Source organism: Microcebus murinus, chromosome 27 (genome assembly GCF_040939455.1).
Source record: "Microcebus murinus isolate Inina chromosome 27, M.murinus_Inina_mat1.0, whole genome shotgun sequence".
In the NCBI taxonomy this organism is placed as follows: Eukaryota; Metazoa; Chordata; class Mammalia; order Primates; family Cheirogaleidae; genus Microcebus; species Microcebus murinus.
Genome location: NC_134130.1, coordinates 43,557 through 55,796, shown reverse-complemented (window position 1 = coordinate 55,796; position 12,240 = coordinate 43,557). Strand labels below are relative to the sequence as shown.

At 60.6% G+C, this 12,240-nt stretch overlaps 2 protein-coding genes across 3 annotated transcripts in view; one reads left to right on the top strand and one right to left on the bottom strand.

Moving 5' to 3' along the window:
• Positions 1–12,240, bottom strand: part of PRDX2 (peroxiredoxin 2) — a 146,627-nt gene that overhangs the window by 113,421 nt on the left and 20,966 nt on the right. The window lies entirely within an intron of this gene.
• Positions 2,195–5,322, top strand: DAND5 (DAN domain BMP antagonist family member 5). Its single transcript, XM_012790468.2, has 2 exons — positions 2,195–2,506; positions 4,348–5,322. The coding sequence occupies exons 1-2, from the start codon at positions 2,195–2,197 to the stop codon at positions 4,597–4,599; spliced, it is 564 nt and encodes a 187-aa protein (XP_012645922.2). The 3' UTR covers positions 4,600–5,322.

Genomic DNA, 12,240 nt, shown 5'->3' with positions numbered 1-12,240 from the left:
TCGTCTCAGAAAAGAAAGAAATTGGTTATGGAGAAATAAACTTCGGTATGTACGTACAGAGGAATAGTCTTCAGCAGTGAAAAGGAACATGACATGGAGGAGAGATGATAGTTATAAAGATGCATACATGATGATACCATGTCTATTAAGTTTAAAACACACAGAACAATTCTGTGTATCTTTTTTTTTTTTTTTTAAAAAACATCTTTCCATGCTCAAGCTTAAAGAGCTTCTTCAGTCTTGCATAGCTGCATAGTATTATGAGATTGTGCCTAGGGAGTATAGAAAATAAGAATAAAGGAGTGCAGGTGGAGGGAGTGTGAAAAGGGGAGAGGGTGTGGGGCGATGAGGATTGGGGCGGTGATGGGGGCTGGTCGTGCAGGGCTTGGTGGGCCTGGAGAAGGACTTTGGCGTCTGTCTCCACGGAGATGGGAGCCCTGGAGGGTTCTGAGCACAGGAGGGACGTGACCGCACTCAGGGGCTCCCGGCGCCCTCTGGCCGCTGCTGGAGGAATAGAATGTGGGGGGCGAGGGCGGGCGCCGGCAGACCCGGGAGGAGACTGCACTGATCCAGGGGACGGGGAGAAGCGGGCGGATTGCGGGTAGGTTCTGAAGTGGACCAAACTTGCGGTCACATTAAGATTGGGGGCGGAGGGGAGGAGTCAGGAAGAGAGGGGTCAAGGATACTCCAAAGTTTGAGACCTGAGCACCTGGCGGGACGGGGCTGCCGTTAGCTGGGACTGGAGGGCAGCGGAAGGACACGCTGGGGGACAGCCAGCAGCTCGGGCGGGGCGCGGGCGCCGAGAGGGAGCCACCCACGCGCCTCCAGGTGGGGCGGCCGCGCGGCAGGTGCTCGGGCCCCGCCGCCGCGCAGTCCCGGGAGGCGCCGCCAGAGGGCGAGCGCGGCCCGCCGCTCCGCGAGGGGAGGGCGCGGGAAGGGCCGGCCCCGCCGCTTCTCACGGCCCGCGGCCGCCTCGCGGCTCCTCACCTGGGTGTGAGATGGGGGTCGCCGAGGTGCCAGGACCCCCCACCCCCGGGCGGCTCCTCGGGGGGCCCCAAAGGCTGGGACGCGGCTCCCACCCACTTTATGTACTTCCAGCCCTCCAACCTCCACCCCCCACCTGGCTGTTCCCACCATCTCAGGTGCCTGCAAATATGTCACTTCCTCCCGGAGGCCTTCCCTGACCACCCTGGACACAGGAGCCCCCGCCCCGCCCCCCACGTGAGGCACACCCCATTTTAATATCTTGTTAACACAAGGCTGTGAAATCAACTTAATTGTCTTTTATTGTCTGTTTCTGCACAATGCAAAATCCAAGGGGAGGACTTACTTTTGGTCTATATTAGGTGTTAAAGAAAAAAAAAAAAAACAACGGCAGCAATAACTTTGTTTCTTTGTTTTAATTGAGACAGGGTCTTGCTCTGTCGCCCGGGCTGGAGTGTAAGCATAGCTGGCTGCAGCCTCCAACTCCTGGGCTCAAGTGATCCTCCTGCCTCAGCCTCCCAAGTAGCTGGGACTACAGGGTCTCGCTATGTCACCAAGGCTGGTCTTGAACTCCTGGGCTCAAGTGATCTTTCCACCTGGGACCCCCAAAGTGCTAGGATTACAGGCGTGAGCCACCCCACCTGTAATGTTAATCATAGTGATTCATGGTGCTACTGTGCATCAGTCTGTTTTAAGCTCCTTATATAAATTATGTCCTTGAGTCCTCAGAGCAGCCCTATAAGATAAGAACTGAGGAAGCCGAGGCCCGGAGTAGTTAAGGGACTTGCCTGAGGTTGCACAGCCAGGAAGTCGCAGCGCTGGGTTGGAAATCCAGGAAGCCCAGCTGCACAGTGTGATTTTGCTAAACAGCTGAATGGGGGCCCAGGGCTGGAAGAGCAGCCACCCAAGGCTTCAGGCATTGTGCCCCTGTCCCCAGACCTGTGTTTCCTGGTCCCCACAGCTCACACACCGCAGGCCCAGCCCCCGTGTCCCCCACCGGCCTGGGAGGAGGTGTGGGAACCCAGCAGGTTTGGGTTTACTCTTTTCTCCCCTGCTGTGGGTTCACAGAGCCACCGCCCAGGCTGCCCGGATGGGGGAAGTGATTAAAAGCTGGTCGGAGCACCCAGACTCCACTCTCCAGACAGCAGGGTCAACTGCCCAGGACCCTGAGCCCAGGCCCAGACTGACAGACGGACGCACGGACAGGCAGATGCCCCTTGGCTGGCTAGCCGCTCTCCTGAGCCTGCTTAGTGGGGTCCCGCTGCCCAGGGGCTCCGGGGGGCCTGGATTCCAGCCCTGGGCTGCAGCCAATGAGACCCCGGCTCTGGACCGAGGGGCCCCGGCCCCCCAGGTGCCGGCCCCTGCCCTTGGCAGCTGGAAGGCCTTCTTGGGGCTGCAGAAAACCAGGCGGCAGGAGACAGACGCCCTGCAGCGCAGGCAGGAGGTGGCCACTGCCCTGTCTCTGCCGCTGGACCCGCAGGAAGCCACCCAGGAGACGTGTAAGGCTGTGCCCTTCATTCAGGTGAGCAGTGGCATGGGGCAAAGGACAGGGCTGGGGCTCAGCCTTGGCAGAGGGCACAGGCTGTGTGCCCGGACAGATTAGAGGTCAAGTTCTGTATCTGCCTCCTAAATGTCTCTGAGCCTCAGTTTCCTCCCTTGTGAAGTAGGGCACAAGCCTCTCCCATTGGGGTGGGTGCCGTTGCCTCCATGCTAGCCTCTGGCTTCTGCCATCACCTCCCCCCCCTCAAGTCTATTTTTCCATTCTGCCGCCAGAGGGCGCCTTGAACACCCGAGTTGGGCCACACCTCTCCTCCCCTCAGAACCCTCCATGGCTCCCATCTGACTCAGAATAAAAGCCCAAGTCCTCCTCATAGCCCACAAGGTCCTGCCCTCTCAGACTCTGTTTCCCCACTGATTTCACCTCTTCCCCCTTCTCTCCCTCACTTCCTTCACCCCTAACACACCAGCCTCCCTTTCCTCAGACATGCCAACTTTCTATCCACCCCAGGACATTTGCACTGGCTGTGCCTTATGCCTCAGCGCTCTTCTTCCAGCCAGACAGCGCATGGCCCCTTCTCTCATTTCCTGCAGATTTTTACTCAAATGTCATCTGTTTCAAAATGTGGGCCGGGCATGATGGCGCATGCCTGTAATCCTAGCACTTTGGGAGGTGGAGGCGGGAGGATCGCTTGAGGCCAGGGGTTCAAGACCAGGTGTATCTGAGTTCAAATCCTGCCTTCATGGCTGATTTCTGGGTGACTCAGGGTGGGCCAGTCACCTTCCCTTCTCTGGGTCTCAAAAGGAGTTAATAATAGTGGAAGATTCATGCAAAGTGCTTGAGACCCTGCCCGGCAGGGCCACGGCATCAGTCCCTAAGACCCCCTGGCTCAATCCTTGCTCAGCAAACCTTCACTGAATCCGGTTTTGGTTTTGGTTTTTCTAGAGACAGAGTCTTGCTCTGCCACCCAGGGTTGCAATCATATCATAGGTCACTGCAGCCTCCAACTCTGGACTCAAGGGATCCTCCTGCCTCAGCCTCCCTCCCAAGTAGCTGGGACTACAGGTACACACCGCCATGCCCAGCTAATTTTTAAAATATTTTTGCAGAGATGGGGTCTTGCTATGTTGCCCAGGCTGGTCTCGAACTCCTGACTCCAAGTGAGCCTCCTGTCTTAGGACTTGCAAAGTGCTGGGATTACAGGAGTGAGCCATCATGTCTAGACAGAGAGAACATTTATTGAGCACCAACTGTGTGCCAGGCAGTGGGCTCCTGCGATACTGCTATCCCTCAGCCTTAGGGGTGGTAGCGGGTTCCTACTGGTGCCAACCCTTAGCCCACCTTGTCACCACCTCTTGCTTGGTGTTTCAGCCTTTCTCTCCCCTGGGTTGCAAAGTCCCTGAATGAATCCTCTCCGATGAAAGGCCTAGAGCAGGGGTCCTCAAACTTTTTAAACAGGGGCCAGTTCACTGTCCCTCAGACCACTGGCCGTTGGATGGTGCAGCGCACATTCCGCACATGCGCACTGTGGGCCCCGGACGAGCCGGCTGCTAAGCAGGACAGGCAGTGGCGGCGAAAATACCCAGATAAATGTCCTTGGCGGGCCAGGGCGGTAGTTTGAGGACGCCCGGAGAGTGATTTGTTCTTTTCCTAGTTGAACTTCAGTGATTTTTACAGGTGAGGAAACAGAGGTCCAGAGAGGTTGAGTAATTTGCCCCAGGCCACACAGCCAAGAGAGAGGGCAGAGTCGGGACCCGAACTCAAGCAGCCCAGCTCCAGCACCTGCGCCTCCCGCGGTGGGGTGGATGGAAGTGGGAGGCCCCAGACTCCGCTGCCCTGACCGGTGTCCCCCCCTCTGGCCGCAGGTCCTCTCCCGACCAGGCTGCACGGCCGCCCGCGTCCGCAACCACCTGTGCTTCGGCCGCTGCTCCTCCCTGTACGTCCCCAGCTCGGTCGCCGCGCCCGCGCCCACAGTCCTCTGCAGCCGCTGTGGGCCCTCCCGCCGGCGCCGGGCCCCCGTGCTCCTGTGGTGTCGCAGCGGCAGCCCGGCCGCCGGGCGGCGGGTGAAGATCTCCGCGGAGCTGGTCGAGGGGTGCCGGTGCGGCCCGGAGGCCTGAGCGCGGGCACCGAGACGCCGCGCGGGAGGGCTGGGGAGGGGCGGCGGGAGACGCACCAAGAAAGACGCCCGAGTGCCCTCCGTGGGCCAACAGACCAGGGATGCAGGGATAAGTGGACAGGACAGTCCCCAGAGTCCCCACCCTGCTCCCAGGCACAGTAGACACAGCCCCAGTCACGGGGTTGGACCACTGATAGTTATAGCGCTCTCTTATTAGCCGCCTCCTGTTTGCCAGGCCCTGTGCTGAGCCTTGGGTGGGTACTAACTTGTGTAATCCTCGCAGCAGCCCAAGGAGACAGTAGGTAACGCCGCCCCATTTTACAGATGAGGAAACCGAGGCCCAGAGAGGCAGGGTCACCCACCCGGGGTCACACAGCAGTCAGTGGCACCCCCGAGGATTCAGGTCCGAGGCAGGGCGGCACCCAGTCTTGACCACCAGGCTGAACTGCCTCCCAGGTAACGAGGCACAGACACACTCCCAGCCACAGGGAGGACAGATGGCCCTGCCCGGACCAGGACATGCAGCGATGACCCCGTCCTAGGGACACCAAAAGCCCAAAGCAGGCAGGCAGACGCAGCTGCCGGGGAAAACCTGGGGTCCCCGAGACGGAGGCAGGCCCCGCGTGTTCCCAGCTGCCTCTGGCCTTGGCAGTGGCGGCTGCCACGCTCCCAGCCCACCCCGGCGCCCCCCGGCCTGCGCGCAGCACGGCATGCCACGGGAACCATAAACGTTGGCCCAGCCCAGCTCTGCGCGTGCGCGTGTGTGTGTGCGCCTCCAACTGGGGCTCTCTGGAAGTGGGTGGCCCCAGGATGGGGTGCGGGGGCACTGGGGGCTCCCTCCCCAGCTGGGGTGCAGGGTCTGCGGCAGGCGAGGGCGGCCTGGCTTGGGGCGGCTGGAACCAGGGCCCTGGCAGATGGGCCCGTCTGGCAGAGACGCAGGGACATGTGGCGCTGTCAGTGTTGCCTCCAAATGCCCCCCGGAGCGTGGGGGGGGGCGGCCGGGCCCTTCTCAGCCCTCTTCCTGCTTCAGGAAGGAAGGCCCCAGGTGAGGGGAGCCGGAGGGACCCGAGGAAACAGATGGCCCGGCTGGGCGTGGGAGCCTGAGACCCCTGACCCCGACGACCGGCACCAGGGGGTGGGAACGGGCCAGGCGGGCAGCTCCCAAGGCCCCACGAGCAGGGCCCTGGAAGGGAGGGCCACGAAGGGCCCTGGGGGCACCCCTCCCTACTGCCTCCAGGGTTCTTTGCCAAACCCCAGGCAGCGTCCGAGTGGGCAGCCCGGCCCTGGCACCGCGGGCACCCCTCCTCTCTGGCGGGCACGAGGCGTCTGCTCCCCCCCTCAGCTGTGCCCACCTCCTGCCAGCCGGGGGAGCCAGCTGGGAACCTAAATGCCAGGGGGGCCCCGGAGTCCCTGCCCCCTCCCGGGCAGTGCCAGCCGGCCCCCACCCCCGCCCTCCAGGCCCAGTAATGGGTGGGTAATGAGCGCTGGGGAGCGGGGGAGGGGCGGGGATGCAGGTGCCACAGGCGCTGGCACGGGGGCCGCTAATCAGGTTTGCCAACGCCATCTGTCACCGCGCGAGCATCTGGGGCTCAAGGTGACCCTGTCACCCTCAGTTACAATTATGAGTTTGGCATCTGTATTAAAGCCCGCCCGCCGGCCAGGCGGGGGAGGGCTGGGGTGGGCAAGGAGGTGCACAGCGAGCCCCGTCCCTGGGGTCCCGTTCCCAGAGGCTGTGTGGCTGCCAAGGCATGGGGCTTCTCCGTGCTTGGGGGAGTGTGTGTGTGTGTGTGTGTGTGTGTGTGCGCGCACGCTCATCTCAGCCTCCACAGTGTTGTGTCTGGGGCTGCAAGTTGTGGGTTTTGTGTGTCTGTGTGGGGTGGTTGTGCGTCTCCAAGTTTGGCGGGACGGCCGGGGACGGGGCTCTGAGATTACGCGGGTGCACAGATGTGCGCCTCTGCATCTGAGGAGCGTGCGGTGGTGTGTCTTCGGGTGATGGTGTGTAAGGCTGTAAGTGTGCGTATGGGTGACCCTGTGTGTGTAATTGTGTGTGTGTATATCTGAGAGTGAGCGACGCTGTACATCTGACAGTCACAGGCTGTGTGTCTGGGGCTGGATCTCTGTGTGGTTTCCTTTTGGGGTGTCTGTGTCCTTGTGTGTGTGGGTAAAGGGACCCAGGACAAGGACAGCAGCAGGGCAGGGCTGTGTGTGGTCATTCCCAGGCTCCCGTCCTGCTCCTCTGATTTGTCCCAGACCTCCCCAACCCTGCTGCCAGCTCTCATCTGCAGGTCTCCGAGGAGGGCTCAGGGCTCTGGGCTTTGTAGGGTGGCCTAGATTCTACATTCGGGGTTCTTGGAACTGGATTCCGGGTCCGGACTCTAGTTCTGAATAACAGGATCTAGATTTCTGGACTCTGGCATATGGGGTCTTGGGTCTGGATTATGGGTCGTTGCACCTGGATTTTAGACTCCGGGTTCTGATTTCCTGGATCTGGACTCTAGATCTTGGTCCCGTGGGGATCTAGGTTGTGATGCTGGATCCTGGAATCTGGATTACCGGCTCTGGATTCTGGGTCTGACTCCCACTTCTGGATTCCAGTCTCTGGGCTCTGTGCGCCCAGAAGGGCCTGTCAACTCTGCCCCACCACTTTCTGGCTCTGCAACTTAGCTTGCCTGTCATTCCCCCAACGGATGGGTGCAGAGACCACATATGGCCACCAGAGGCCACCCTTGGCCTAGGTTTGGTCCTAGACCAGGCGGAGCCAGGGGACCACCTGGCCCAGCCTGACCCAGGGCTTTGAAGGGGACTAGGGGTGGGGCTTCACCCATCTCCTTGGGCATCCCAGTCTCTGCTGGGGACTGGTGTCTGTCAGCCCGCGCTGACTCGGATGTGGAGACCTGGACCCAGCGTCCCGGCCGAGCCCCGAGCAGGACCGTGGCATGTGGCGCCTGCCCAGTCAGCGTGTCAGATGCAGGGTTGAAGGTGCATGTGTCTGTGAGGTTGTCAACGTGTGTCCGAAAACATGTGCCCCGGTGCAAGGGTGCGGGCGCCCCGTGCTCTGGGGTGGCTGCATATGACAGCACTCTGGGGCAGCGTGAGCCTGTGTGATGGCGTGTGGCCACAGCTGACTGTGACCCAGTCCTCCTGAGACTGCACCTGTAGTAGTGTCACTCTGGTGCGGGGTAAGAGTCCCTGTATGAGTCCCTCTCATAGGCATGTGTCTGTGTCCACGGTTATGTCACTGGGCGTCTAGGGGTGTGTCTATAGCTGTGACTGTGACTGTATGGGTGAGCTGTCACTGTGTCTTCCATGACAGTGTGAGTCTCTGGGTGAAGGTGTCCCCAAAGGCTGGGTCTCTATGGCGATGGCATCTTCTCAGCACGTGTGTGAAGATGTCTAGAACAGGCTGGGCGTGGTGGCTCATGCCTGTAACCGTAGCACTCTGGGAGGCCGAGGCAGGAAGATCGCTGGAACCCAGAAGTCTGAGACCAGCCTGAGCAAGAGCAAGACCCTGTCTCTGCAAAAATAAATAAATAAATAAAAATTAGCCGGGTGTGGTGGCGCAGGCCTGTAGTCCCAGCTACTTGGGAGGCTGAGGCAGGAGGATCACTTGAGCCCAGGAGTTTGAGGTTGCTGTGAGCTATGATGGCACCCCTGTACTCTAGCCTGGCTGACAACAGAGTGAGACCTTGTCTCAAAAAAAAAAAAAAAAAAAAATCGTAGGACAGAGGATTTGCCTTCTGGGAGTGTCAAGCCAGAGGCGGGTGGGACCAAAGACCCTCAGAGCAGGGAGCTGGGGTCCTGTCTCCACGTTTCTCTCCTTCATTCCATCCCGCTGTGTCTCTCCATGGCCCAGTCCCCTCCCACCACTCTGGTTTTCTCTGTCAGGGGGTCCTTGTCCACTGCCAGGCGCAGTGGGCTCCGTGGGTCTTGCTGACTGGTCCTGCCCAGGTCTCCCGCCGCAGCGCACCCTCTTCCGCCTCGGCCCCGGCTCTGCCTCTCTCTGGTCCTCTTCCTCGGCCTGCCCTTCCTCGGTTGTCTGTGTCCGAGTTGCAGCTCCCTGCCGTGTCGCTGTTTCTCCCTCTTGGATTCCCCATGTCTGTCTTTGCCCTCCTCTGTCTCTGTCTCTGTCTCTGCTGTGTCTCTCTGCCTTTTTGCCGGTCTGTGTCTCAGTTCTCCCCCTCCGTCTCCTCTCGCCCCTGACTCGCTGGCCAGACTCTTCCTACTTGTGTCTCTCTCCATATATCTCCATCTCTGTCTCTCTCCATCTCTCCCAGTCTCTCCCCATATCTCCCTTTATTTCTGTCTCTCCTCATCTCTCTCAGTCTCTCTCCTTCATCTGTCTCTCCCCACCCAGTCTCCCTGTCTCTCCCAGTCTCTCTCCATCTCTCCCAGTCTCTCCCCATCTCTCCCAGTCTCTCCCCATGTCTCTCTTTATCTCTGTCTCTTCCTATCTCTCCCAGTCTCTCTCCATCTCTCTCTCCCCTTTTCTCCATCTTCTCATCTCTCCCCATCTCTCCCTTTATCTCTGTCTCTCCTCGTCTCTCTGTCTCTCTCCTCCATCTCTGTCTCTCCCCACCCAGTCTCCCTGTCTCCCTCAGTCTCTTCATCTCTAGTTTCTGCCATCTGTTCCTTTTCTCATCTCTCAGTCTCCCCGGCTCTCCCTGTCCCTCGCCATCTCTGTCTCCCCGCATCTCAGATCTCTGTCTCTCCCCGTCTCTGGTCTCTCCCTGTCTCTCATGGCTTCTTTTCTCCCCGTCTCTCTCTGTCTCTCCCATCTCCGTCTCTGCCGGCCCGGGTGGGTCCGGGTGTGTCCGGGACAGCCCGGCCCGGGCGCCGGAGCGAACAATGCCCCATTCACGCGGCCCGCCGGCGCCATGGCAACGCGCCCGCCCCGCCCTCCCCGCGCGCGGGCCGCGCGTGCCAAGAGGATGCCATGGTTACGTCAGGCGCGTGCCCGCCCCGCGCGCCGCCGCCCCGCACGCGCTTGCAGGGCCCGGGCCAGCAGGGGGCGCCTGGCTGCAGCGCCTGCCCGGAGTCAGGACTGCGGGGTCTTCCTGCAAGGGGCCTTCAGTGGAGTGGCTCAGTGCCTCAGTTTCCCCATCTGTAAAATGTCGTTGGGGGTCGTTGTGTGTCTGTGAGTTTGCCTTTGCGAGTCAGTGGGGCTGCATACGTGTGTGAATTTGTGGGTCCGTGTTCACACGCTTGTGTGGGTGCTTTACGAGGAGCTGCTTGTACTTTGGGGGTGATGGCATCCCCGTGTGTTTGGAAAGGTGTGTCTGTTGGTATTTGCATGTGTGTGTGTGATGGCGGCAGGCAGTCCGTGTCATTTGGGTGTGATGGTGTGTCTGTGTGTTTGTGGCTGAGACCGAGTGTGTGTCCCATGTCTGCAAGTCTGGAGACTCTGTGTGTGTGTGTGTGTGTGTGGTGGGTGTCTGGTTTGGGTGTGGTCGCGTGGCTGTGAGTTCACGTGGCTGTGTGTGGCTGTGTGTGGATGCGTGATGGTGGCTGGCTGGCTGTGTCGTTAGGTGTGATTGTGAGTTTGTTTGAATGTTGTTTGTGTGTCTGGGGCCCACGTTCACAAACCCATGTGAGCTTATCGTGGACGTGGGTGTGGATTATGAGGACTGCAGGGGCCCGGCCAAGCCTCCCCGCCCCTCCCCCGGCCTCCTGGCACAGAAGGGGGTGCCCAGCTGCCTGGGACCTCCGACTCCCCATAGGTTCAGGAGAGCCCCAGCTGATGAATATTCATGAGGTGGGGGGGCTGGCACCCACTGCCAACAGCTGCGAGTCCATTAGTCCCCCTCTCTGCTCCACTTGGAGGGGAGGGGGTGTCGCTGTGGGTCTGTCCCTGTCTGTCCCTGTCTCCAAAACTCAAAGATGGGTGTGTCCTAGGGACAATTGTGGGGGCCGAATCAGCATGCCTGGCTGCTTGTGTGGACAGCTAAGGGGCTGTCTCAATGTTGTGACAGGCACTGGGAGAGCGACTGTTGTGTGACAGGTTGTCCCTATAACCGTGGTGCGGATGTCACCCACTGTTGCGTTGAAGCGCAGTCTGGGGACTGTGGGCGTTGTGTGTCACTGCGAGTGAGATGCGTACCTGTCACCTGCAACAGGGGGGTTGTGAGTGTGTGCTGCCGGAGTGACTATGAGCAGGGCGCTGTACCTGCCGGCTGCCTGCTCTGTGACGCTGTGACAGCGAGAGCGTGTCGCTGTGCTATTGGAGCCGCCGGGCTGGTCGGAGCCCTGATGGAAGGGCAGCTGTGGGCCACACCCTGGGGACGCAATGGTCGGAGCTGCTTCTCTTCCTTGTGACCAAGTGGGACAGTGACTCTGTGTGGCCATGTGGCTGGCACAGCTGCAGGGGCACACAGAGCTAGAATGTCGGTGTGCCTCTGCCGGCCGGTGTGACGCGGGTGCCGTGTGAGGGTCGGAGTGTCAGGGCGACTGTGCAGCTGAAGGCACATCACCAGAATTGTCAAGGGTGTGATGGTGTTTTTGTGAGTGACAGCATGGCCCAGGGTGTGACGGTGTCACTGTGCAGGTGACACTGCGGCAGTGACTGTGTGGCTCTGTGTGTGGCTGAAGGTGTGACAGTGGTTATGTCTGAGGACAGGAGGAGAAAGGCCAGGACTGCCCCATCCCCACCCCCAGGCTGCCCAGGGAGCTGGGTGCCTCTTGGCGTGGGACTGGCAGCCACCCAGCGGGGGGACGCACATCAGCCTGAGACGGGGACACTTGGAGACCCAACTCCAGCTGGGGCACAGAGCCTCACCCCTCTGCCTCCCCTCCCTGGCTGGCTCTGGGGAGTAGCCTCCAGCTGCAGCAGGGGCCAGTGGGGGATGGGGCAGGGTTTGCTCCTCCAGCCTGGGGGACTCTGGCCTGTGGCTGGGTGGCCCCGAGGCCCCAGGCCCCAGCATATGTGGCCTGCCCAGGAACTCGGTGTGGCCAGCCTCACCGCCTCAGATACCCACACCCTGGGACGGCTCCGCAATGCTGGCGGCCCCAGCGGCCGTGCACAGAGGCCCCATTCAGGAGCCGGGGCCAGGTTTCCAGGGCGGGTGGGTCCCCGCCGGCTGCAAATGAAACGTTTCCCCAACTCCTTCCCCTCCGTCTGCGCCTGCCCACGAGCGATGGCCGCGGGGGCCTGGCCGGCTGTGCGGCCCGGGCAAGTGTGCGTGCGTGCCTGTGCTTCCTTGTGGGCGTGCGTGTTCTGGATGTCTTTGTGTGACTTTTTGGATGATTTCTGGGAGCATCTTGTGTAGTCCTGTGTGAGACAGTTGTGTCCTGTGTGACTCTGTGTGTATCCGTGTGGCTGGGTTTGGTGTGTGGTTCTGGGACTCTGTGTCACCGTGTCTGTGTGTGTCCTTGCGACTGGGCGTATGATCCGCGTCTCTCAGGGGATCTGTGTGATGCTGAAGCTCAGTCTCTGTGTGTGTGACCTGGCGACATTTGTGTCACTCTGCGGGTGGCTCTAGGAGGGGCAATGTGGGATGTCCTGTGTGCTGTGTGTGTCTGTGTGATGGTCTGGAAGGGCGAAGGGTGTGTGATGGCATCCGGGTGACTGTGTGTGATTCGGGGTTTTGTATGGCCTCACAGAGGAGGAGGAGGGAGAAGGGGAGAAGAAAGAAGAGGAGGGAGGAGG